The following is a 22,998-nucleotide window of genomic DNA, read 5'->3' on the forward strand; positions in this document are numbered from 1 at the left end:
CGAAGAGAGTCAGGAGGCTCCTGGGGTCTCAGACGAACTGTCTTTAATAACATCTACAAAAGCATTTTATACACAAGACAATGGCGCCACGGTACGGTAAAAGTGAAAGCGAAACTGAAACACGGTAAGGACAAAGTGAAAGCGAAACCGAAACTTAGACGATACAACAGTCCCCCTTATTATCACAGAAATATTCATGTTGGTGACTTTCAGAACAGTTGATATTTCCAGATGCAGAAACGACCACTAGTGTTCTGGAACCATTTCACTTCCCGGGGTGAAGTACATTGAGCTGATAAAAGTGCATACAGTGCATATTACAAAGGGCACAGTGGTTTGGTGAGAGCCAAGGCAAAGTTAACCAGCGGCAGTGTTTGGTTCATTTGGTTGACCATTACGGGACAGTACAAGCACCAAAAAGCTCACTGTGTTTCCGTCTTTATCTGTCTTCCTGCTATAGCGCTTGTACAGTCCTTACAATCCCAGCAGAATGCCAGCAACCTTACCTCTGGGGGAAGTTCTGAGTATTCGATGCAACGCTCCAAGGAGACTATCATTTGCAGCACGGTGAATAGCGTCACGCCCAGTGACATCAGGGAAAGTGGTACCTGGAAAACAGTTGGAAGGAACATTCAAGCTCCGCATTAAGAGTTTGACACGAAAACTTAATGGATCATTCTTCATTCTCAAAATTCTGAGAAGGTCATTCTCTACTTTGTACTCATAAACCTCTGGGAGGGTTCATACCCCTCCTGGCGCAGTGGTGTAGCGGTTAAGCGATGCGTCAATGCCCTGCAATGGCCCTGGTTGCTCTTTCCGAGGAGCCAAACTTCAATTTAACTGCCACCTGCTAAGTTGAGGATGTGATGACGCCAGAAGGTAACATGACCTAGGTGCCCCATCTGCTTTCTAGGTCGCTCTGTGGGGACCACCTGCCAGAGCCATGCTCATGATTTTTCCCTCAAAACGCCAACGCCGACATGGTCGACACCCGATTTTCTGGGAAACAGATTCTTTAACACTATCGCGTTAATATGGCAAAACAATTAGAAAACCATATATGAAGCGACCGGCTTTATGCGTCGGGCAGCTGCATTCAGAACAAACCATGTTTCACTGAAGCAAGCTGCGTTGAATATTTTCGTGTTTCTCTACAGCGACAGATGTTGAAGGCCCGTTCTGCGTTTCGCGTTGATGTAGTAGTAGCAGTACTAGGTGGCTAAGGTGGCTAAACCGAAGGGAGGTTCAACGGCAACGGGAGGTTCAACCGGGTGGTTGCTCCCGCGGGGTCTGCACGTAGGGCGGTTACCATGGAAGGAATAGTGTATGGCAAGTGCGAGGAGTGCACCACTGCAGGGTGCCTGCAGGGGAGCCACTCCCAGGGTGATAACCTTGGAAGGAGGAGTATATGGCAAGCGCGTCATAATGCGCAACCGGAGGTTTGTTACTGGTACATGAGCAAAGCATGGCAAGACATAGGAATGCACCAACGGAAGATGGATGTCACGGGAATAATCCACAGAGTGATTACTGCGAAAAAAAGAAAGAGAGACTGGCGAGAAACGTGGAATGTAGCACTTTGGGTCTGCGCAGGCTGCTCAGAAACGCGACACACACCTGGAACCATGAACTGGAGAGGAGCGCTCGTCGAATAACATGTACGTGTTGAAAAATAAATGGTGCTATATAATTATGCATACTGTTGTGCTCGAGCCCACATTCCGCTGGCCTCTCTGGAAACCAGCGCCGTGCGCCCGCCGTCGCGCAAAGCAAGCCCAGACTCTCATCGGGCATGTCGCGGCTTGCAGCATGAATCATCCTGGCTCGCCGGCGCAGACCCTTCCTCCTGCTCCTCACTGTCGGCTCGAGACTCCTACGACGCTTCAAGCCTTCAATGCTCGAGCCCACTTGACCATTCGTCCAATTTGAACGGCGGTCAGTGCCGTGATCTGATTGGGGGATTTGAACGGCTGGCTGCCGCAACGGTCACCGGCGGATATAAAAACAGAGCCGAGCTGAGCCCGAGCAGCAGACGGGCAGCAGACGAGCCATCCCGCCGGAGCTACGCCCTCCCGGGGCCGCCCTACGTCTTTGTGCTAGCCCGTTGTGCTCTCGGCCCCTGTACCAATCATGTAAAGCTCTTGTACATATTTTACATAAACGTCCTTTGACTCACCGTCGCCTCGACCTTTCTTGGCTGAGCTCTGCGCAACAGAGGCAGCAGGCTGAGATGCTCCAGTCCCAACTGTGGTGACTAGGCTCGGACTCCCAGTCCCAACAGTGGATGGCAGCTGCGGGATCGACCGGCGTCAGCTACCTCGGCGCGGTGAGTGCCTGATGTTTTCCCCTCAATTCACCAGACTGCTCTAGCACACGTGATTGTAGTTCAGAGTAGGGCTGCATGTAGCACTGGAGAGAGCTTTGCTGTTTCAAGCCTAGTAGGAGTGCTTTGAAACGAAAGCTGGTGCAGAGGGAGTAAACGAGGCGTTTATGGAAACAATTACTTGCGCGTGTCATACTATTAGCGCTATAGTAGTGAACGGCAAGGGAATTCTAAGAAAAGGGCAAACTGCAAGAGGCTATTGTGAGCGATGGAGAACATCAAACTGAAGGAACTGAAAGAAATATGTGAAGAGTTGGGCATTGATTTGGGCCCCGCAAAACGAAAGCATGCGATTCTTGAGATCATGCGGAAGGAGAATGTAACGGCTGAGGAAGCCAATGAGGCCTGGGCGGAGATCACAGAACGCCGTGAGCGCGAAGAGGCAGAAAAACGGAAGCAGCCTGAGACAAAACAGCGTGCTCGTGTTAGGAAAGTGATGGATGTAGAGCTTGAAGCGCATCGGATGAGTTTCTAGAGAAATGGAACATTATCCGTTCTGCTTGAGACTAACAATCGGCAGTCGAGAGACAGGCTGCGGCCCTTCGTGATCGCCGTGGATATTGCGAAGTATTTGGCAGAGTTCTAGCGCGCCTGTGAGAGAAAGCGCGCTGAGCGGAATGGTTGGGCACAGAAGTTGGTAGGCATTCTTTTCAGCGAAGCGTATGACGTTGCCAAGCGCCTGCTGGACGGCGGCTTGGTAGACTATGATGAGCTGAAAGGCTTTCTACTGACGAGATATGACTTGTCACCGGCGGACCTTCGCCAAAGGTACCAGCGCGAGCAGAATAGCACCAAATCGTTTTACGATCTTCCTACCAGCTTAAAGCCGACATTTTAGAGTGGCTGGAAAATTCTGAAGGTTTGGACGATCGTGACAGAGATGTAGAGTGCGTAGCTGTGAAGCAGTCCTTCCAGTACGGCACAGAGGAAGGTAGTCCGTACGTGGCTGCTGTAACAGTGGAAGATGCCGTGCACTGGCGAACTGAGAAAACCTCTGAATTTTCGGATAAGGTATCCGCAGCATCGGACGATGCACTTACAGAGGTCTCGCCTATTGAGATTGGAGCGGAGTTAGGGGAAAGTGGACCTCCTAGCGCGACAAAAGCAGGAGTAGTTGCAGGGCACGGCAGAGCGTATGTTCGGCTTGACATTAATGAAAAAGCCAGTGCCAACGCAAACGAAGTCAAAGAGGACGACACACCCGGTTGCCCATCGCATTCCGAAGAAATTCGGAAACCTGACACTTTCGGGCAACGGATGCGTACGCATATAGAGTTTGCAGACACTGAGTTGTGCGCTAGTGTTTGCGGCGAGCGATGCAAAACGAGTCTCGTGCTTTCCCACTGCTCTGAGCATATTCACATTCCAGACACCAGCTGCAGTAGCGGGAACATCGCGACTGAGTGCAGAGCTTACCATCATCCGCAATCGGCTGAAACGCGTCAGGAGCACGACGAGAGCTGCGTGTCAGCACTAATGTCAGGAGAAAACACCGGTTCTTCTGCGCCTGAAGAAACTAAGGTGCTGGACGACAGTGGAGTACAGGACCTTTCAGACGATATGAGGGCTGTATACTTTACTCCATCCGTGAAAGGTAAAGACGAATGTGAGGTAAAGACTCAGAGACGCTGAGGACGAGAAGCGCTGTTTGGAAAACGATAGGAGAGGCATCAAGGACAGACCTGAGCCAGGTAGCACATATGAATCAGCTGACAATCGGTATGATATTATCAGAGAGCAGAAACCTAGGCGACGGAAGCAGCATGTGATTCTACTGGAGAAACTGAAAGGAAAGCACAAAAAAGGAAAGTAAAAGTCAGTTCCGGAAAGTGAGCTATCACCACAAGGTGATAGACAAACAGGAGAAACAGTGCTGCTGTCGAAAGGAGAGGAAAGACAAGCACAAGAAAGAGAGCTGTCAGCGAAAGGCGATGAAAGGCAGGCAAAAGAAAGAGTGGGGCCGCCGAGAAGAGAGAAACGGCAAGCGCATGACAAGGAGTATAGGCCATCGGAAGCATTCGCTGCACCTGCAGGTGGACATCAGCAACATCAGTGACGTTGGTAGCCGTGATGCTAGCCTCAGAATCGTATGTAAAGAAATATGCGAGGCATCACTATCCTGCAAAGCGAAGCGCCTAAGTGTGCCGAGGCACATGGATCTGGGTAGTAGGATAAACTGCAAAAAGAAATCGTACAAGCGTTCGCGCGGGAAAGAGTATCACGGGAGGAAACCGAGATACAAGAAAGCGCTGCCCGGGAGGCGAAAAATAAAGGAGCCGGACAAGGGTGAATCTTGCTGCCAGTACACAGAGAGCATGACACGCAAAGGCACGCACTCTCATGCAGGCTCTGACTTTCCGCTGTAGTCACGGAAGAAACCACGGTCCCACAGAAAGCGGGACGCGCGCAGAGAAAACACATGTACGGCTCAAAGAGTGCAAGATTGTACGAGGCCGTAGTGCCAGGGGCAAGAAAACTTGCAAGAAGAAACCGCCTAAGCGCTCTACCAAGCTTAGGAATCGGGATGGAAAGCCGCTAGTCGCGATAACGCCTTTTGGTAACCGTAAAATCAAAAGGCCGTTTATATGCGAACATCACATCGAGCAGAAAGAAAGGGTGCGCGAGAAATCGAGGACTCGTGGGTCTTCCTTGCCACCACGAACAAAGAGAAAGAAAGAACGGTCCCACCGGACAAGTAGCGCACTCTCACTGGAAAGTCGCGGCTGGCGCGCGAAGCGCAAAGAACGGGATAAGTCGTCAGTAAGAGAACGAAAATCCTTCTCGTACTGTACCTCCTGTAGAAACTGGAAGGACAAGTACAGCGAGAGAGAGAGAGAGAAAGAAAAGCGCAGCTACAGTGAAAGAGGCGAGAGACCTTAGCTTCCGCAGTAATGGGTGTCATTTAACGTCCATTAGAAGCGACTTAAACGCTGACGTAGACGCACTAAGCAGCGTGTTCTAAGCAAGGCTGCCTTCGACCTCCTCGTGACTTACATGTTCTCACTTAGCGAAGAGTTATCAAGTTCACTCGTAGATGGGGGCAAAAATTATATCCTCGCTTGTGGCCTCAGCTGAGTGTTTTCCTGCCCGAGTGATCTCGAAGGACCAAATTTATTTTAAATTCATTTCCTTTCGTATGTTACATGTGTTTAACACTTTGTTTGAGTTAATTACTTTAGAGTTATTGTATCGCACATGTGTCTTTTGTTGAGGAGGGAACAAAAAGGGCTCAGAAATATAGCCAGCAGAGTTTGGTGACCTTGAAGTCTGGTGTTTTGACGGGTGACAGAAGACACTTGCTCGTGTTGTGTGTTGCCTGTTGTCGGTCGGTTCATGGCAAGATGCAGAACGATTTCTTGGCTCAGCTCTGCGCAACAGAGGCAGCAGGCTGAGATGCTCTAGTCCCAACCGTGGTGACTAGGCTCGGAGGCACAGTCCCAACAGTACATGCATTTCGCTCCGAAGGTTTTTAGCACACTACGTTGTGAAACGTAAATGGCTCAAAATCTATGTCGGTATTTCGCATCACGAAGCGGTAACTATGCTGTGAGTTTTTATTCGAATTATTTTGGTGAATTCCCTCAGCGTTCTCTGAACTCTGCAAAGTAATGTAGCGCAAAAATGTGGTTCGGTGATTCTATTGAAGGAACAGGCGGAATATACCAAGCATGCAATATTACGGCGACTTAAACTGAAAATTGCACTCTGCACAGCGCCATAACCACATGTCAAATGAAGCTGCAGAACTGGTCTACAGCAGCGCCTTTTACACTACCGGCGGAATTCCTCATGTTCTTTCGCCTCTGAGCGAAGCGCTCCGTTCGCCTTATGCAGGCAACGCGGTTTCTATTTTATTTCGTTTTATAGACCTGAAGGCGCATGTGTGTTGTTCTGACTCAGTGTAGCGTATTTTCGTGCAATTGTGCGTTCAGGCCAAAGTGTTCCCCTATGCCGTTTCTAAGCCGAGTATTGTCATGAAGCTGTATACATTCAGTGGAACGCCGGAGATAGAGACACAGATGTCACCCTGACTGCCCAGGGACAGCTTCGAACATAAAGCCGGTAGTTCCAGGAGATAACCTGCCGGAAGCCTTAGCGGGCATACCTAACATTATCTACAGCAGGTTGAGTAAGAATACAACTCGTCTGTAAAGCAAGGGTTCGATCAGCGAATGCAAACCGAGCAGGAAACTAAAACAAATTCATGCGCTCCGCTTGCACACCGATGGCCGGGCGCCGTACACTACTGAGAATTAGTCGCAGCCCAGAACACTTGCGCTGTCTGTTTGCGGAGTTCTGGCGGTGGGAGCGATGGCGGCAATGCCGAATCATCAAACTAAACTCAACTATTCAGTTGTGCTCATATATTACGGGCATGGTCACTGTAGGCCGTTCACAAAGCCTTCGCGCAGCCTTAAAGGTGAATTTTTCCGAGAACCAGACAGTGGTGAGGTAACCTAGTTAACACCTTTGACTCGCTGCCACAACAAAATTATTCTAAATTCGTTACTTTGCCATCTTCTCTTGTCAACTCAGCTCGTAGAAGACACGATCTCTTGGGCTTTAAATGACTTACTCCAACGACTTTCTTCATTCAGCACCAAAATACAGTTGCCGCAGTCTAATGCGAGCCATAGAGACAAATTAAGGAGACAAATTAAGCATTCCTGTCTAGCGAAGTGAAACAGCTCGGCAGAGGCAGCCAAGGGTGAGAGACGCGGTAGTCTCTCTCACTGTGTCCCGTCGCTCCCATGCGGTGTCACTTTCCGATGCCACATCAACTACCTCAAGGTGCCACTTGAGTCTTATCTCTCAAAAAACTATCTACGAAGCTCCGGTGTGAACGCGAACATAATATCTGCGTCATACAATGATTACTTTAGAATCAGGAGTGAAAAGTCGGAACTTTTTCTCCTAAAATGTTTTCCTCCGAAAAAATAACTGCCATGAAAATCTTCCACCTCCGACGCAGAAGCATTTTATATGGAGTTTATGTACCAAAACTGCACATAGGCTATGAGAAACATCGAAGTAGAGGACTGCGGGTTAATTTCGACCACCTGGGGATCATTACTTTGTACTGACATCGTACGGGACACTAGAATGCTTGTATTTCGCCACCATCAGAATATGGCTCCCACGGCTTGGATGCAATCCCGGGTCTTCGGGCTCAGGTCCCGATATGCACAGGCATTAAAGCATCGCAGGCACTAACAATTGCCGAAGTAACAACATATATTGTATCTGTATGCAAAATGACTGTTCGATTTCATGCCGGAACCACCTGCATTTCTTTCTTTCCGGAAAACGGACAAAATGAATGCTGCGTGGCAAAGTCGACGACGTCCTCACCGCTCCGGCGGTGCTGAGGGCCAGGCCGAGGCTGCTGGGGTCTGGTCCTTCGGGACCAGCGAAAACGGTGCTGGCCAGAAGGGTTGACATCACCACCACAAATCCAGAGGTGGCCGTCACCATGCGCATAAACCGGTACACGGAGCCGAAGCACAGGAACCCGCGAACGGCCTTGTCCGTAAGGGAGAAGAAGTGTTGCCTGAACCGCTCGGCCACTCCGTACGTCCTCACGCTGCTCAGCGCGTCCAGAGTCTCTGTTGTGTGCTGCAGCACTTTCGACGTGGCCAGGCTCTCGTAGTAGCGAGCGCTGTGGGAAGCCTTGACTGCAACGCTCTGCGAGAGAAAAGGGATTACTGAAGTTGGGTGCTCCTCCTTATGGTATCAAGAGTGGGTGGACCAATCGATATGGCTATCATCTATCTCTCTCGTACCGAGAGAGAGCGCTGAAGACTGGAACAATTCAACCATGTTTCTCAAAAAACGCTCAGTCTCAAAGGCAGCTTACAAACTAAGGGTACGCTTGGGAGAACAAACAGAAACGCTTAAAAGAGCGCTTTAATCTATGGTACACAAAATAGGCCATGTTATCGTTCTCAAAATAGCAACGCAAAGTTTATTATTGAGAAAGCATTATGTGTCCCATTAGCGCAAAACTCAGTCGCCGTTTGCCGCCTATGATACGAAATTCGTAGGATGTCGGAAGATCTTTTGGCGCTGCGCTGAATTTTATTTCGATGCCGCGTCATCGTGGTTAACGCTATAGCGCATGGCCACCATGCATTGCGCGGCCTCCTCATAAAATTTGTGGAGAGATCAAACGCAATAGTAATAAATGACGCCATTGACCATGCCATTATGTATTAGTTAACGCTACGCACTGTCTAGACAAGTGAAATAGGTATTTTTAAATAAAAGAATGTATCGTATGTTTAAAATCCGGGCAGACATAACTGATACCAGGGCTTCCATCTTTTTGCGTATTTAATAAGTAAAGAAAATATCATACGAAGTCTAGAGCTGTATCAGTCCGAAACGAACAAAACGGTGCATACCGCTGATATGAAAAACGTAAAGGCCATGAAATGAGCAAGTAGAGCACAAATATTTTAATGAATCTTTGTTGTTCAAGAACCGTTACATTTTTGTATATGTGCAACAGCTAGCGAAAAATCTCAATGACGCTGTCCTTCGTTCCTTTGTACTGCGCAGCAGCAGCTGTCACCGGTCATGTATTGCGGGTAATTGCACTGAAATTTTAGACGCAACAGCGAGCACATGTATAAACAAGGAGTTCTGCAAAATATGCGAAAATATGTAGATTATAAGAATAATAAATAATTGAAGTTACAGATGTGAAAATCTAGAGCACGACTTTTGAATCTCAGTGCAGCTTTCGCCTCAAAAGTTTATATGGGAACTTTATACCCTCGAAGTTTCGGAATTGAAATGCGTGGCTCCGTAGATTCCGCGACCGCCGCAAGTTGCCGAGGCGAGCACACTTTCCATCAATAGGCCCTTGGAAGCTTGAGCTAGGATGGGGCTCCTTGCGTTTCGTGACTCCGGTGCATGGGCGTTGCCACGAAAACCAGCCCGATTTAGCAATGTTCGCGCCAAAATGACTTTTATAGTCTGAAAAAGACATTGTAGGTGACAAAATCCAGAATGCCTTCCGGCGCTGGTAGTTGTTTTGGCCAGCGGTGCATGATAGTTAGAAAAAATTCCGGGGGCGGGGAGGGGGGGGGGGGAGGGGGCTGAAGCCCCATAAGCACCCCCTCTGGCTACGCCCCTGCTATGAATGCCTCACTCAAACCCTCATAGATTGACACATCCTACTAGAACTAGGGATTGGCTGTCTCCTTTCAACTCTCCCGCTCCGCTGCCTCCCTAGAGAAATCCACCAAATTATCAACCTCCTTCTAAAGAACATTCACCCTGAACATTACGTAACCCGTTGTGAGGCTCGAGCCAAAGCCTTGCGCAAAAGCTTCGCTCACAGGGAGGAAGCGCCCCACGTGGATTCAATGGACAACCCAGAAACAAAGCTAACACTCTAGCTATCGTCATTCAGAGCGGCAGACCCCTTACAGCCTCTTTCATCGAGCCCGACAGTCCGGGAGAGGCCGAAGGGGCACCCATAGCGTTTGCCATCACTCACACCTCAGGAACGGCAAATGAACTTCGTAAGAACTTCGGAAACGGAACTTCGGAAATGAACTTCGTAGCACGAGCACGGACAGAAGCGGAAGACGCTGGTGTACCGGACCCAGGGACCCCACGCATCGCCGTCCCAAATCTCTCAATCAAAATTTTCATTCATTCAATCTAGGCGAGGTAGCGGTTTTCTGCCTTGCGAGCCTCTTCCAAACATTGCACCGTTTAGCTGAACACACCGATATGTTAGTCAAGTGACACTGAATATTTTGAGCCATCTGGGCCCATCGAGGGCACCATTTCCGGTCGTGAACGACCCAGACTGACGCCTATAGGCACGCTGAGCCTCGGCAGTTAGTACGCCAAACATGGGACTCGCTACGCTGCCGGAAACGCCAAAAAAGTGCCGCAACATACGAACGCCCACTCCCTGAACCCCATGAAGACAACAGAGATGAAATATTTACGGACGCGTACTCTGGTGACTAGATCACTGAGCATTATGAACCGAAAGCCCGAGCTCCCAGAATAATCTCATTGTCGCAACAAACGGTTATTTTGCGATGACCACCGACGCCGGCCCCTTGACACAGCGCATTCGTACGAGATCGCAGACGCAGAGGTCGCAGCAGCGAGGCTGATCTCCGGTCAAGCAAAATCGCTCACCAGACCGATTCACTTCTCTCATAACTTGTTCATTGTGGAAATGCCGTTCGAGGGGACAGCCAACAAAGTGGCGGAGGTTAACAATCTGACACTTCGTCCAAATGAGCATACAGCTGAGCCCTGTACATTACGGCACCCGATGTTTCCTGCCGTGGGATGATACACGGAGTAGAACCAGTATTATCGCCGGGCCAGCACATGTGCAACCTGCAATCATTGCATGCAACCGAAATAGCAGCTGGTATGATGGGAGCAGCCACCTCCGTGCTTACATCCGGAGGCACCCAAGCCCTTCCGGCTGTTTTACGCAGAAGAGCTATAGAGAGCTGCGAACAGGAGCGGCTTGTATCGCTCAAATGCTACCGATGCACAATGCGGCCACAGGGCATCCAGTTGAAATTACCACTTAGAACCTTCGACAAGTACAACGGCGTAGAGACCGAACGAGCATCAAGAATGCCTACTTCAAGAAGAAAGGGATTCCTAAGATTGGAGGACAGGCCGCAGAACCTCGCAGCGACAACGAGGAATCGCCACAGTAGCTCCATCAATCACATAAAGAAAGATGCACAACCCCAAGCACACCACCGAAGCCAGACCACCAACCCGGGTGTCTCGCACCACAATGGCGTCCTTGGAAACACCGACAGAACCAGGCGATAGAACTCCACCTTTGCTCAAATTTCGACACGCCAACACTCGCAGCTCCCAACTCGTGGAGACGGCAGCCGGCACAAACACCATGAGAAAACGGCACAGAAAATACCGCTCAAAAGCCATTAGCTGCCGTTCTGAAGCCAGCCTCTCTCCAACCACCATTCGGGCTAAACACTTATTTCTCCATTCACTTCTCATAAATGATTCGACAAAGCCATCTGCCACTTCAACTTTGTACAATCAACGCACACATTCATCAAAATAAAAGTTAGGCACCTTCGCAGTCCTGTTCATTCTTATATTTATCAATTCACAACTCTTAAAAATGTTGTCTTAAACTTGGCTTAAATTGCGCCGACCCGCATGCAGCACAGTGCCCAATCGGAAGCCCTAAGCCAAAGTGTAAAGAAACCGCTCACTACACAGTTCCCTTCCGCCCCACTGACCTTAAGTAGAGTAAACATGGTCGCAGTGAAAAAGGAAGAAATATTCCAATGGAGCAGTCGCAGTTTGCACACCAAGAAAATAATTTTACCTCAGTGCCTTCTCGCCCGGCCCCCGTTACCGCACATCCTCTTCCTCCAGGAAATCTGCATCATGCTCAACGTACTAGATAACGCACTCTACACTCCACCCCTTGTGCCCAACATTCACGCCACGTCAGCAATACATCCGCCGCGATTTGCACAGCGAACTACTAGATGCTCCTACCGAACTGCAATACAATCTAACGTGCATCGGCGTATATCTCACACTTGCACGAAAACCTACAGTAAAATTAAATTTTTGCAATGCTCGCACGGAACCTCCCCTTTTTACACCATTATTACAGGCCTGTCACGGAATGCACAATAAGTGGCAATTCTCGTTGAGGAATCATGGTTGCTCCGCACAGCGATTGGGGTTAAAACAGCTCATATGACCAGACAGGATTTTGTGCGCACAGATTCAATGATACCGCTAGACGACATATAATACACAGGCTCAAACGACAAAGCTAGGTACCATGGAGCAGCGACTCACTTCCGCTGACCTGAGGTTAGGCCACGGCATCCTAGTAACGAAAAGGCACGCCCTGTCTGACTGCCTCCTTAGCGAACACAAAGTCATACAATACAAGGTACATGTCCGAAAAGAGCGGTCGGAAACTGAAATATCCCACACGGGCTGAGGCAAATTTCGAGCCACAGCAACCAATCCCTAGTCACTAACGCAGTGCGTGAACAGCATATACGACACTGAAGAACAGGCCATGAAAAAAACTGTGGCGCACGATCCGATTCAATATCCCGACCCTCACCTTACCAAACCGCTCAAAGGCAGGCAGTGCTTTTCTCCCACCTTGCAAGCGAGTCACACACACATAAAATAGCGAATGATCTCACTATCTAGATACACGCATAAGGTGAACCACTGGCTGACTCACATGGGGCCAAAGTACGCAATCAAATCAGCAGAGCGTTATGGCAGAAACCTACGAACCGCCTGCGCCACGCTTTACTCGGGCCAAGCGACCAAAGGTCCCCACACTCACCAAATATTTGGATACCCTAGGCGAGAGCCAACTTACACAAGCCCCAACCAACATATGTCCCCTGCCCTAAACTCGTCGTATCCATCTTGCACAGATGCACCTAGCCCAGGAATAGCGGACAACTTTAACGTAGCTAAACTGGAACATGCCCTTCATACGCTATACCAAAAACTGCTCTCACATACACACTCTTATGAAATCTTCCCGCTAGCATAAATTATCCTACCGTATTTACTGGCATATAGGTCGACCACGAATATAGGTCGACTCCTATTCATTGGGCTTGCTGAGAAATAAAAAATTAGTCCAATATAAGTCGACCAACATAAGTCGACCCATTGAACTAGCACTTTTGCTACATTTTAACTGACGCAAATTTTTCATTTTTAATGTATGCGTTATGCGCGACTACGGCTTCGACATGCATGCCGGAGCTTTTGTTTTGATCACGACCGCTCTATAAACAATAATACACTGGCTTTTGTACCTATTTAAACGCCAAAATATACTGCTTCTTAAGCTGTCTACCACGATAAGACCACAAATATGAGCGAAAGAGCATTGCGGGTGCACACACACAGGACAGACGGTAGCGTCTGTGCTGTGTGTTTCTGCTCTGTGTACTTTGTGTATTTTAACGCTAGGAATATGTCGCAGTCTGTGGATCACACCAGCGTCTTTCGGGTAAGCAGCTTAGCACCAAAAGCACTGGGCTACCACGGCGGTATTAACACCAGCAATGAAAAAAACTTGGAACGAATGCTCCTAGCTAAAGTGGACACTAAGCCGACTTGATTTCTAGGCACCCCAAGTAATTATCTTCAAAACAGGCATGTCCACACAAGATCAGTTCCTCATTTTCGATCCCACATGCCAGACATACCAAGGCCAAAATTACCATTCTTTTCATTACCGCCGTAAAAAAATAACACGTCATTATGGCGCATGAACTCCACCTTAAAATTATAAATTCCACCAAATGCACACGTGTCATGGCTTTTCTTGGTATACATCACGACTCTGTCCGCGACAAAGGTCTATAGCAGCCCAATCCCTATTCATCATAGGACTGGCACTCCTGTCCAAGCAATGGGCCTCTATTTTCAACCTACATCAAACGCCCTACGCGGCTGCATGAAAGGGGCACCCGAGAATGTTGCACGATCACTACGGTCCGGCATAGACGCGTTGGAAAGCTACAGTTCCAACACAGTACTAGCACGAAGCGCTAGATAAATCTGAACTTTTATTTCTGGAACATAGCTAATATCAACAACACACCTCAGCAACACACGTGTACATAGCCGGGGAGGACATTCACCGAGTGCCGTTATGTCATGTACTAGGCATTCAATCGCGTGAAAAATCCAACAAACATAATCTATCCATCACCGTTCTGTACATACGCCAGACCCAGTGCACATGATCTGACGAATCGTCAGAAGGCATGCACGACTGCCTGAGGGCCAGGCGCGGCGGCCAATCAATGCGCTAGCGGTATGCAGAATTGTTTACATCCTTCCATTAGTCCCAGTCATTGAACGGCAAAAATCTCAAATCCAAGCTGCACTCAATTCCTTGTACAAAGCTCCCCTACACCACCCTATCCAAATCACCACCTGCCACCTCCACGTGGCACGGGCGTTTTTCACTTACGGCACACAGACATCGGCAAATAGTGTGACTGTCTAGCTCAAAGCAGGGCGCAATGACAGTCCAGCAAGCCGGAATCGCTCCTATAAACCTCCCATCTATCACAAGCAATCCCCTTTCGAAAACAAATCCTTGCATAGCCAGCTTATGATGTAGCGTTCACCATATCAGACGTGAGCTTCAATGTAGATAGCAAACTTTCCATCAACCACGCCCTTCGCATCGTACTCTTATTTGCATTGCGGCTGCACGCACTCCGTTCAGTGTAACAGCATATACAATCGTCACCCTCTCCCAAATCATATCAACAAAGACCCGTTCGGGCCCGTTCTATTGTCACCCCGTCAACTTTCCCTCTAGAAATACTGCCTACAGTAGCTGGTCGGTAGGATGACGCAAAGGCTTCCCTCATACAAGACGGATGACCCGTGCTTTCCTATTCTCAAGTAGCTGTCAGCATCATTCAAGCAGGGAACCTTCCATCGCATCTTTGCGAAGAGCCGATAGATTCCGTGACTGATTTCTCCCTAACCCAAATTTCGATAGGATGTGCTCCTAGTGATGCCGGGTGACGGGTAACGAGTTGGCAGGTCAGCTCGCCCGTGTAACGTTAAACCAGACCCCATGACCCACTGGCAGTACCCATCGTCTGGACGGACGCTTTCCAGTATTGAAAGCAAATCAATATACAGTACGACAATTTTCTAGAAAATAAACACACCATTTCGCCCTCCACCCCATCCTATACACCTCATCCAATCGTCTCCTCGACAAACACCAGCTTAACCTCCTTTAGTACGGGTTAGGGCATACCTGTACCGTCCCCTGGCCAAGCCTTAATGTTCTAACTGCCCATAACATTACGCCAACCTCTCCCACTGTCTTTATGAATGCCCATCAGCCGTGCAGTCACCATATTGACCCTACCCGCGTGCTGGTTCATACCAGCTGACCCTCATGCAGCAATGCCGTTATTAATCCTTGCTCCCTAGTAAAGTGTATTCTCTCTCCCTCGGCAATTCCGTTCCCTTTCGTTTGAAGAGTGCACGATATGCTCACCATTCCATATACAGCAAGCAAGACCACGAACGCAGTGACGCCCACCACGACGGGTGACTGGGTGCCCACAACGGCCACTTTGGCGATCGTGATGAGCGTGTTCTGAACGCTCTGCTTGCCGCTTATGAAGGAACGCGTGTCGACAGAATCCATATCTGCCGACAAGCGATTGATGATGCGGCCACGAGGTGATGCGTCAAAGAAGGACACGGGACTGTGCAGAACGTGGCTCAGCATCTCGTTGTGCAGCGACCATGATATCCGTTTTGCACTCACGGTGAGAAGCATGCTTCCCACGATGCGCAAGCCAACTGAAAAAAGCAAGACGCAATGATGCTCAACCAGATATCTTTAAAAATTCCTTTAATACCCGGAAGGTTTCAAAGCAGGGCCGTAATATGTAACTATTCAATTTGTTTCCATTTCATTTCGTCGCCACAGCAAACTTGAGGAGGGGATAAAAAGGTTAAGATGCAAACGGCACAGCCACGGGACGTCTGGTCTCGGCGCTTCGGCTGCTTCCCTGCTCCTGCCGCGTCGTCGAACAATAACAGCACAGTTTTTTTTCTCCCAACAAGGAATTAATCCTGATACAGCCCATTCGGCCTGTCTAACGCGTCGTCATGATGCTCGGTCATTAGTCAACGTCCGCTCTGTGTGTGAGATTTGCGTCAGGCGCATCATCCAAGCGGCATCATCGACTATAGAGGCGAAACGCAAGGAGGCGCTTCTGTGCCGTGCGATGTCAGTGCACGTTAAAGATCCTCATGTGGGCGATATTATTCCAGAGACCTCCACTGCGGCACCTCTTTCTTCCCTTCTTGTTTCACACTCCTTTATCCCTTTCTTTACGGCGTGGTTCGGAAGTCCACCGAGACGTGCAACAGTTACTGCGCCGTTTCCTTCCTCAAAAGCCAATTATTAATTTTTACTGGCAGACGCTGCTGCGTTGCGCTGCGTTGCGCTGAAGGCGAAACGCAAAACACACTCGTCTTTTGTGCGATGTCAGTGCACCTTAATGCCCCCATTCGTCGAAATTACTAATGCGAGAACGTTACATAACATTACATGGTTCAGCGGAATCGAAACCGGGCGTTGTCGAGCAGACACAGTTCGGAAACTCCATTATTCCACGGAGTTCCGTTATTTCGTAAGTCCACTCAGTTATTTTTCGGGATCCCTCCACCTCGGCGATTGTTTCTTTCTTCTTTCACTGCTACCTTCGTCTCTACCATCACGGCGCGTTGAGGTCCCCACCGAGAAGTGAAACAGTGGTTTTGAGGGAAAAGAGATGGATGGATTTGTATGTTTTTTTGTCATGTAGTAGGGGGCTGAGGCGTTGTCAGACAACATTGTGCCTTTAGCCTCAGCCCATTCTTAGGAAACCGCTAAGCAACAAATAAAAATAAAAAGAAAAATAATAAGACTGGTTTTGGGGGGAAAGAGATGGCGCAGTCTGTCAGCTGTCGCACTTCTCGGTGGACACCTCAAACACGCCGTGAGGGATAGGATAGGTTAGGACAGGATAGGATAGAAAAACTTTTAATGTCTAACAGAAAGAGGGTAGCTAGAGAGCTACCCACCTAGACGACGGCCGAAAGGTCTTGGCTGTCGGAAGCGGGTTCGGACAGTCGGACAAGTCGTAGTTGAGTCTCCAGGTCGGAGCTTAGTAGAAAGGCCGCCCATTGGTCTTTCAACTTTATGCGTCGGCCCTACCGGGAGGCATTAGGACACTCCCATAGCAAGTGGTCCAAGGTGGCCCTAAGTTCGTAGTCAGTGCATTTTTCTCGAAACTGCCCTGGGTACATACGACTCCAGAGGGCCGGTTTTCGAAATGTGCAAGTTTGTAACTGGCGCCAGCTGATAGCTTGGTTTCTGGTTAAGGATCTGTCCCCTGGAAGAAGTCTAGTGCTTTGAAAACGCTAGTGCTGTCTAATTTCTCTGGATCCCACCATGCGAGCCCTGTCTGCGAAGACCACCTCGCTCGGGTCCGCCCGGAAGGAAAAGTCTCGGGCGAACTCGTGGGACGTGTTATTCTCAGGCAGGGATGCGTGTGCTGGTCTCCAGACTAGCGTAATTTTGTGGGCTATTACATGAAAGCTTAGAACGGTATCCATCAGGGTAGAGACCCGACCTCTGCTGAAATCTAGTCTGGCAACTTTGAGTAACTGATCATACATACTTCGGTTTTGTGCCTGCACAAGCCAGTGGTATGGAAGCTTCCTCTGCAGTCTCTGAGTTACCCGACAGTATAGAGGCACTTATTTTTAGGATTTGTTTATTATTGACGACCGCGAGGGCCATCGTGTTCTCACCAAACTCAGCGCCATAAACGTCGACCACGTCCTCTTCTTTGTAGGAGCGCAAGCTTTTCTCACGCGCTTCTTCCCGTTTAGCCCAGCGCACTGATTGATGAATAGGATGCATATTCCTGGTTAGTGGTGGTACAGCTATATTGTTCCGAACGTCTTCGAGCACGTCTACCTTGGGGGTTGTTTTGTTGTCTCGACTCTGATGGAGTTTGGCTAGAACGGCACTGTCGGTTGTGGTTCTGGCTAAGCGTTCGATGTGGGACATTCTTACCCCTTTCGCAAAAGAGTAAAGTAGGAGCGAAATAAGAAAGAAGTAGAGGCCGTAGTGGAGGACTCCCCAGTTGAGGATTGCTAACGCGCACTGACATCACACAGCATACGGGCGCCTTTTGCGCTTACTGTGCTATTTCCGTTCCTCATAAACCACTATAAGGCGCGGTTGAGGTGCCCATACCGGGAACTGAGACACTAGCCGCGACATTTCCTTCCCTCAAAACCACTAACAGCACCTTCAGAAAGAGTTCGATTTAACCATTTTGGCTGACCTAGCAAGGATATCCACATCAATTCTGTTCTTTTATTTGTAGCTAAAGGAGATCTGCTCATAATGCAGCACTTCTATAGCTTTGAGTGAGCAATGCCCGCGTCCGCACAGTGTAGCAGTAAGCACCTCTTCAAGCCAACATAGACGGAATCTGTCTTTTTCACAACGTAATTCTGCTTGTGAGCGCCGGTCCGCTGCTCTCTAGCGCGCTTCTCTTGCTGAAAACAAGCTGCCAGTTTGTGCTGGGCATGCACAATTTGTGTTGCCGACAGGCACACCCAGCCGCAGAAAGCGTACACCCGCCGCTTCGCATGCGTATTTGGCGCCAAGGGGAACCGGATCGCCGCTGCGGCATTTACTTGCATCAGTTTCCATTCCATTTTCTGGGGAGCAGGAGAATTTTCTCCACTCCTCGAAAGGCACCATATCTACTCTAAAAGGATAATACTACGACAACCCAAGCCCATCTCAAGCAGCACTCCGCTTGAGCAAGTCATACCATCTAGGACGCAGAGTGCCACCAAGACTTGCACCCACGGCGTTTCTTGCTGAGAGGAGCCCCCGTCGGCGCCAGTAGTCGTGGCGTCCGTCCAGCGCTTGATCCACAGTTGGCCGAGTGCGAATGCAGATGCAGCCGCCACGAACACGATCACACTCACGGGCGCAGGCCACTGGGCCAGCCGCAGCAGGCCACACAACAGCTGCCACCCTGTCTGGCAAGGAAAGAGGGGTTCTCCTGAGTGTGCCGCACACGCTGGCATGTTCCATATACCTGTACGTAACACTGGAATTTGCACCCTGAAGAGTATGGCTGAGACCAAAGCAGCATTGCTTGCCGTCCAGCGCACTACAACTGGGTCAAGAGTATACACTGGCATTGTACGGGGTGTTTCACGTAACTTGAACCAAGGATTTTAACAAAAATTTCGAGGCGACACTTTGGTGATGCAAAGTGCGATGAGGCGAAAGCCTTTCCCGCAACGCTTCCCAGCGTCCTTACGCTAGACAAGGAGAACTGCATATGCGTTGGCAGAAAGTCGGCGTAGCTGGTGTTCAGCACGCTCGGCTATGGAACGGAAGTATGTTGGTGCGATTCTCTCCGTGCACAAGATTATAGGACTTTTTACCTGACTTTCACTTCAGATGTAAATGACGGACGGACAGAGTAACGGCCGCGAGTACGAGCGATTAAATGCTTTAGCCTCAAAAAGTAAAAACGTGGCGCATCAGAGCTGCGTGAGGTCAACGACGTGTTGTTGTCCCTCTTGTGGCGGTCCTCAGCGTTTTCTAAATTTCGCTTAATTAGTAAATTAGCTAAGATTAATTGTGCAAATCTTCTAATAGTCACTTTAGCGCCACATGCGTTTCGTAACAAAACACGCGAAATAAGGAACAAAAACACGTCACTGTAGTCATGCACTACCGTATTCCTGCGCTCCCACCCATATTAAAGCTAACGAAATGGGCGCGCTGACGATGCCCAAGTAAGCGGCCTCCACTCGTTGTTTCGAAGGCCCGCAAATTAATAGAAATAAAATACACAGAGGCTACCTACATAAACGCGACCTCATTGCTTTTCAATTCCCTATTCTTTCTTGATTTAGAGAAAAAATAGCGCCAAACCATGCGTACCACAAGAAAGGAACGAGGACGAGACACAAGCACTAACTCACAACTGCAATTTTATTGAAGCCAGGAACCACCATATATAAGGCGAAGTTTCAAGGGGAAAGAAGGGTGACATGGATGAGAAGGTGAACAAAGGCAGCTATCTGGGAACGCAGAAACAGGCAGGCAGCCTAAAATCACAAAAATAAAACGAACATTTACCTGATAGCAGAAAATAGAAAATTGAACTCGGAGGCAAAAACATGTAAAGATGGAGTCCTGACACACCTACGGTACTTAATTTTTCTAGGCGATGATTCAATAAAAGCTCCATCTTAATTATCTTCTCTTAATTCTCTATCTTCTCTTATCTTAATTATCTAATGTAATAGGCCTGCCTATTACATATCTCAGATCACGACGCGCGTATTCTATGTTCAAGAAGAACCTGCTCACGACGCGTTTTCAAGACTGCAGAGAGCGGCGTCGGCCGCTCACTTCGACACGGTGAACATGCACGTTTCGGTCGCTCGGGACGCGCTTGGCATCGCTATAGTCAGATAGCGCAAGAGCGCAATGACGTTTTTTTTTATATATTTCGTTCACTCTATTTAAATGGGGGAAAAATGCACGTCGTAACGATACGCTTCGACAAAATAACTGCATTGTTTGTTTCTCAACCCTCTCTACAACTTAACGAAATGCCCGTGATCATCTAGTGCAATTAAACCTTTTCCATAGTTGATCCAAGCAGCTAATTAGGCGGAATTTCAAAATTACACTGAGGACGTGCCACACCACAGGAAGAAAAAAATTACAATATTGCACTTGACTGCTTAAGAGCCGAAATGCGAAACCCTTTACTTTTTCTCTTTTTCTTCCCCATCTTTCAATTTTATGTCTTTATTTCCATTTTCTATTTCCGTCTTGTTAATTTTGTTGCTGTTATTTGTTTGATTTTTATTTTTCTATCCATTTTTGTTATTTTGATTTTTATTTGATTACATATATGTTGAGTATCAACTTTTACTTAATCAACATTTACATTATATTTTATTTACCACACAACTTAAGACTGACCGTTCGTGCGGATAACTTTCGTCTACTGCTTCCGTCCATACCACTCATGAGCCAAGAAAGGCTTACGCCTTAATAATCGTAGGCCGTTTTTTATCCTTGCTTCAATTTACATGAAACACACTGCACACATCACACGCGACAATTTTGCTCTGTGCTCATGGCGTAAGAATATATTTAGGTATTGGTACTCCGCCCGACAGTACGAGATTTTGTTCGGCGCTCCTGGTGCTTCTTCTGGACGCCAACAGATTGCGCAGCGTGATATAGGCTTGTCAATTAGCCGAGCTGCGGCGGCTCTACTGCAGGTGTTGCGGGATCATTTGGTGTCGTACCGTGTGCCTGTGCTTGCTTAAAAGTCGTAATGCATAGAAAGACTGATATACTGTCAACAAGAAGTCATTTCTGCGCTACTTCGTGCTATACCTGACGGGACTGCGTCAATAGGCGGAAGAGCAGCGAGGACGCGGCCCTGTTGTCCTTCAGAGCACGTTATCAACATACATTCATTGCGTCCGCACGACATCTCAAGACATCGTTAACGATACCACCTCTAAAAGATAAATGGACTGCCTCAACGGACACGCTCCCAGATTTGGGCCAAAGAACGTAGGAGAGAGAGAGACTCTTTAATGAAGAGCAGAGAATTTAGCCGGCGTTTAAAAATCGCTGGCATGCTACTCTGCGTAGGGAGAGGAATTTGGGAGATAAAGACAGAAGGAGAGCAGATTGGAAGAGGTAAAAAAAAATGAAGATAAAATGCGACCATGAAATGGGTACTAAGGATGCAATGGCGAGTATTGATGTAACCTATGGAGTGATGGAGTGCATAGTCCGTCAAATGGGCTGACGAAGTTCACTGCATGAAGAATGCATGAAGGTGACGTGCAAGTGAATTTAAAGCCTATCGAGATGTCCAATGTCTTTTAAATATGTGAATAGAAAAGTCATTGCAAGTCTCTGTTGCCTAAGGCAGGCTAAGGGACCTAAAACTTTGTCCATTGTAAGGGGCACTGAGCAGAGCTTCTGCATGCAATGTTCATAGTACGCACGCTCGTTAGCATATGCAGGGCACTCAAGCAAGATATGCTCCACAGTTTCTATCGCGGCACAGTTGTCACAGTGCGGACTGTCCATTTGTCTAAAACGGTATCGTAAGCCGTTTGTATATGCAGCATTAAGACGAAGTCGATGATAAAGTGTTTCCAGATGTCGAGGAATTCTGGGTGAGAGTCTTGATCTAAGATGTGGGTCAATTGAGTGAAGAAATTGGTACTGATATGTCGGCAAACTCCAAAGCCGATATATTTCTTCGGAAGCAAAACTTTTGGCCACCTGGGACGCATCAGATTTCGTAAAAAAAGTTCTAATGTATCTCCGATGTTCATGGCCCGTACGGGCCGCTTCATCTGCTTTTTCATTAGCCTGAATGCCACAGTGAGCAGGTACCCACTGAAATGTTATGCAGTGGCCTGCGGCAATAGCTAAATGATGTAGATATTCGATGTCCACGGAAACTGGCTGGTGATTCGTTTTCTTCAGCAGGTTGGCCAGGATCTGGAGAGATGCTTTCGAATCGGTGAAGATAACCCAACGGTCGGCGGTTCGGCGCAGGATGTAAGAAACAGCTTCCTTAATGCCGTGAAGCTCAGCTGTCGTAGAGGATGTCCTCCGCTGCAGCCGGTAAGAAAGGGCATAGCCTGTTGAGGGCACATAAAGGCCACATGAAGAGGTTTCTTTAGTAGTTGAACCATCGGTGAAGATATGGGTGTGCTGCCTATATTCCTCCGTTAAGTAGGCGAGAGTAGTTTGCAGAAGCGCTGCCTGTGGCATGCGGCTCTTTGCATTCACACCTGGAACAAACTTCTTCACCTTTAGAGGAGAGAGTGTCCATGCAGGAAAGGCCAGAGGTAGTAGTTTCTGTGGCTGATTAGTAGTAGGGATGGGCAGGAGCTGCACTGCCTGGCCAAAGCTAGAGTTGCTGTGAGTTAGGTGGACACGG

At 48.5% G+C, this 22,998-nt stretch overlaps 1 protein-coding gene across 1 annotated transcript in view; it reads right to left on the reverse strand.

Moving 5' to 3' along the window:
* Window positions 1–22,998, reverse strand: part of LOC149337567 (ATP-binding cassette sub-family C member 3-like) — a 162,192-nt gene that overhangs the window by 37,562 nt on the left and 101,632 nt on the right. The window contains exons 18-21 of the mRNA XM_089553465.1: window positions 18,811–19,024; window positions 15,456–15,766; window positions 7,736–8,068; window positions 507–608 (exon numbers count right to left, since the gene is read on the reverse strand). Coding sequence (XP_089409591.1) covers window positions 507–608; window positions 7,736–8,068; window positions 15,456–15,766; window positions 18,811–19,024 — 960 coding nt within the window. The remainder of the gene's footprint in view (window positions 1–506; window positions 609–7,735; window positions 8,069–15,455; window positions 15,767–18,810; window positions 19,025–22,998) is intronic.

This window comes from Amblyomma mixtum, chromosome 7 (assembly GCF_055824585.1).
Source record: "Amblyomma mixtum isolate Tamu chromosome 7, ASM5582458v1, whole genome shotgun sequence".
In the NCBI taxonomy this organism is placed as follows: Eukaryota; Metazoa; Arthropoda; class Arachnida; order Ixodida; family Ixodidae; genus Amblyomma; species Amblyomma mixtum.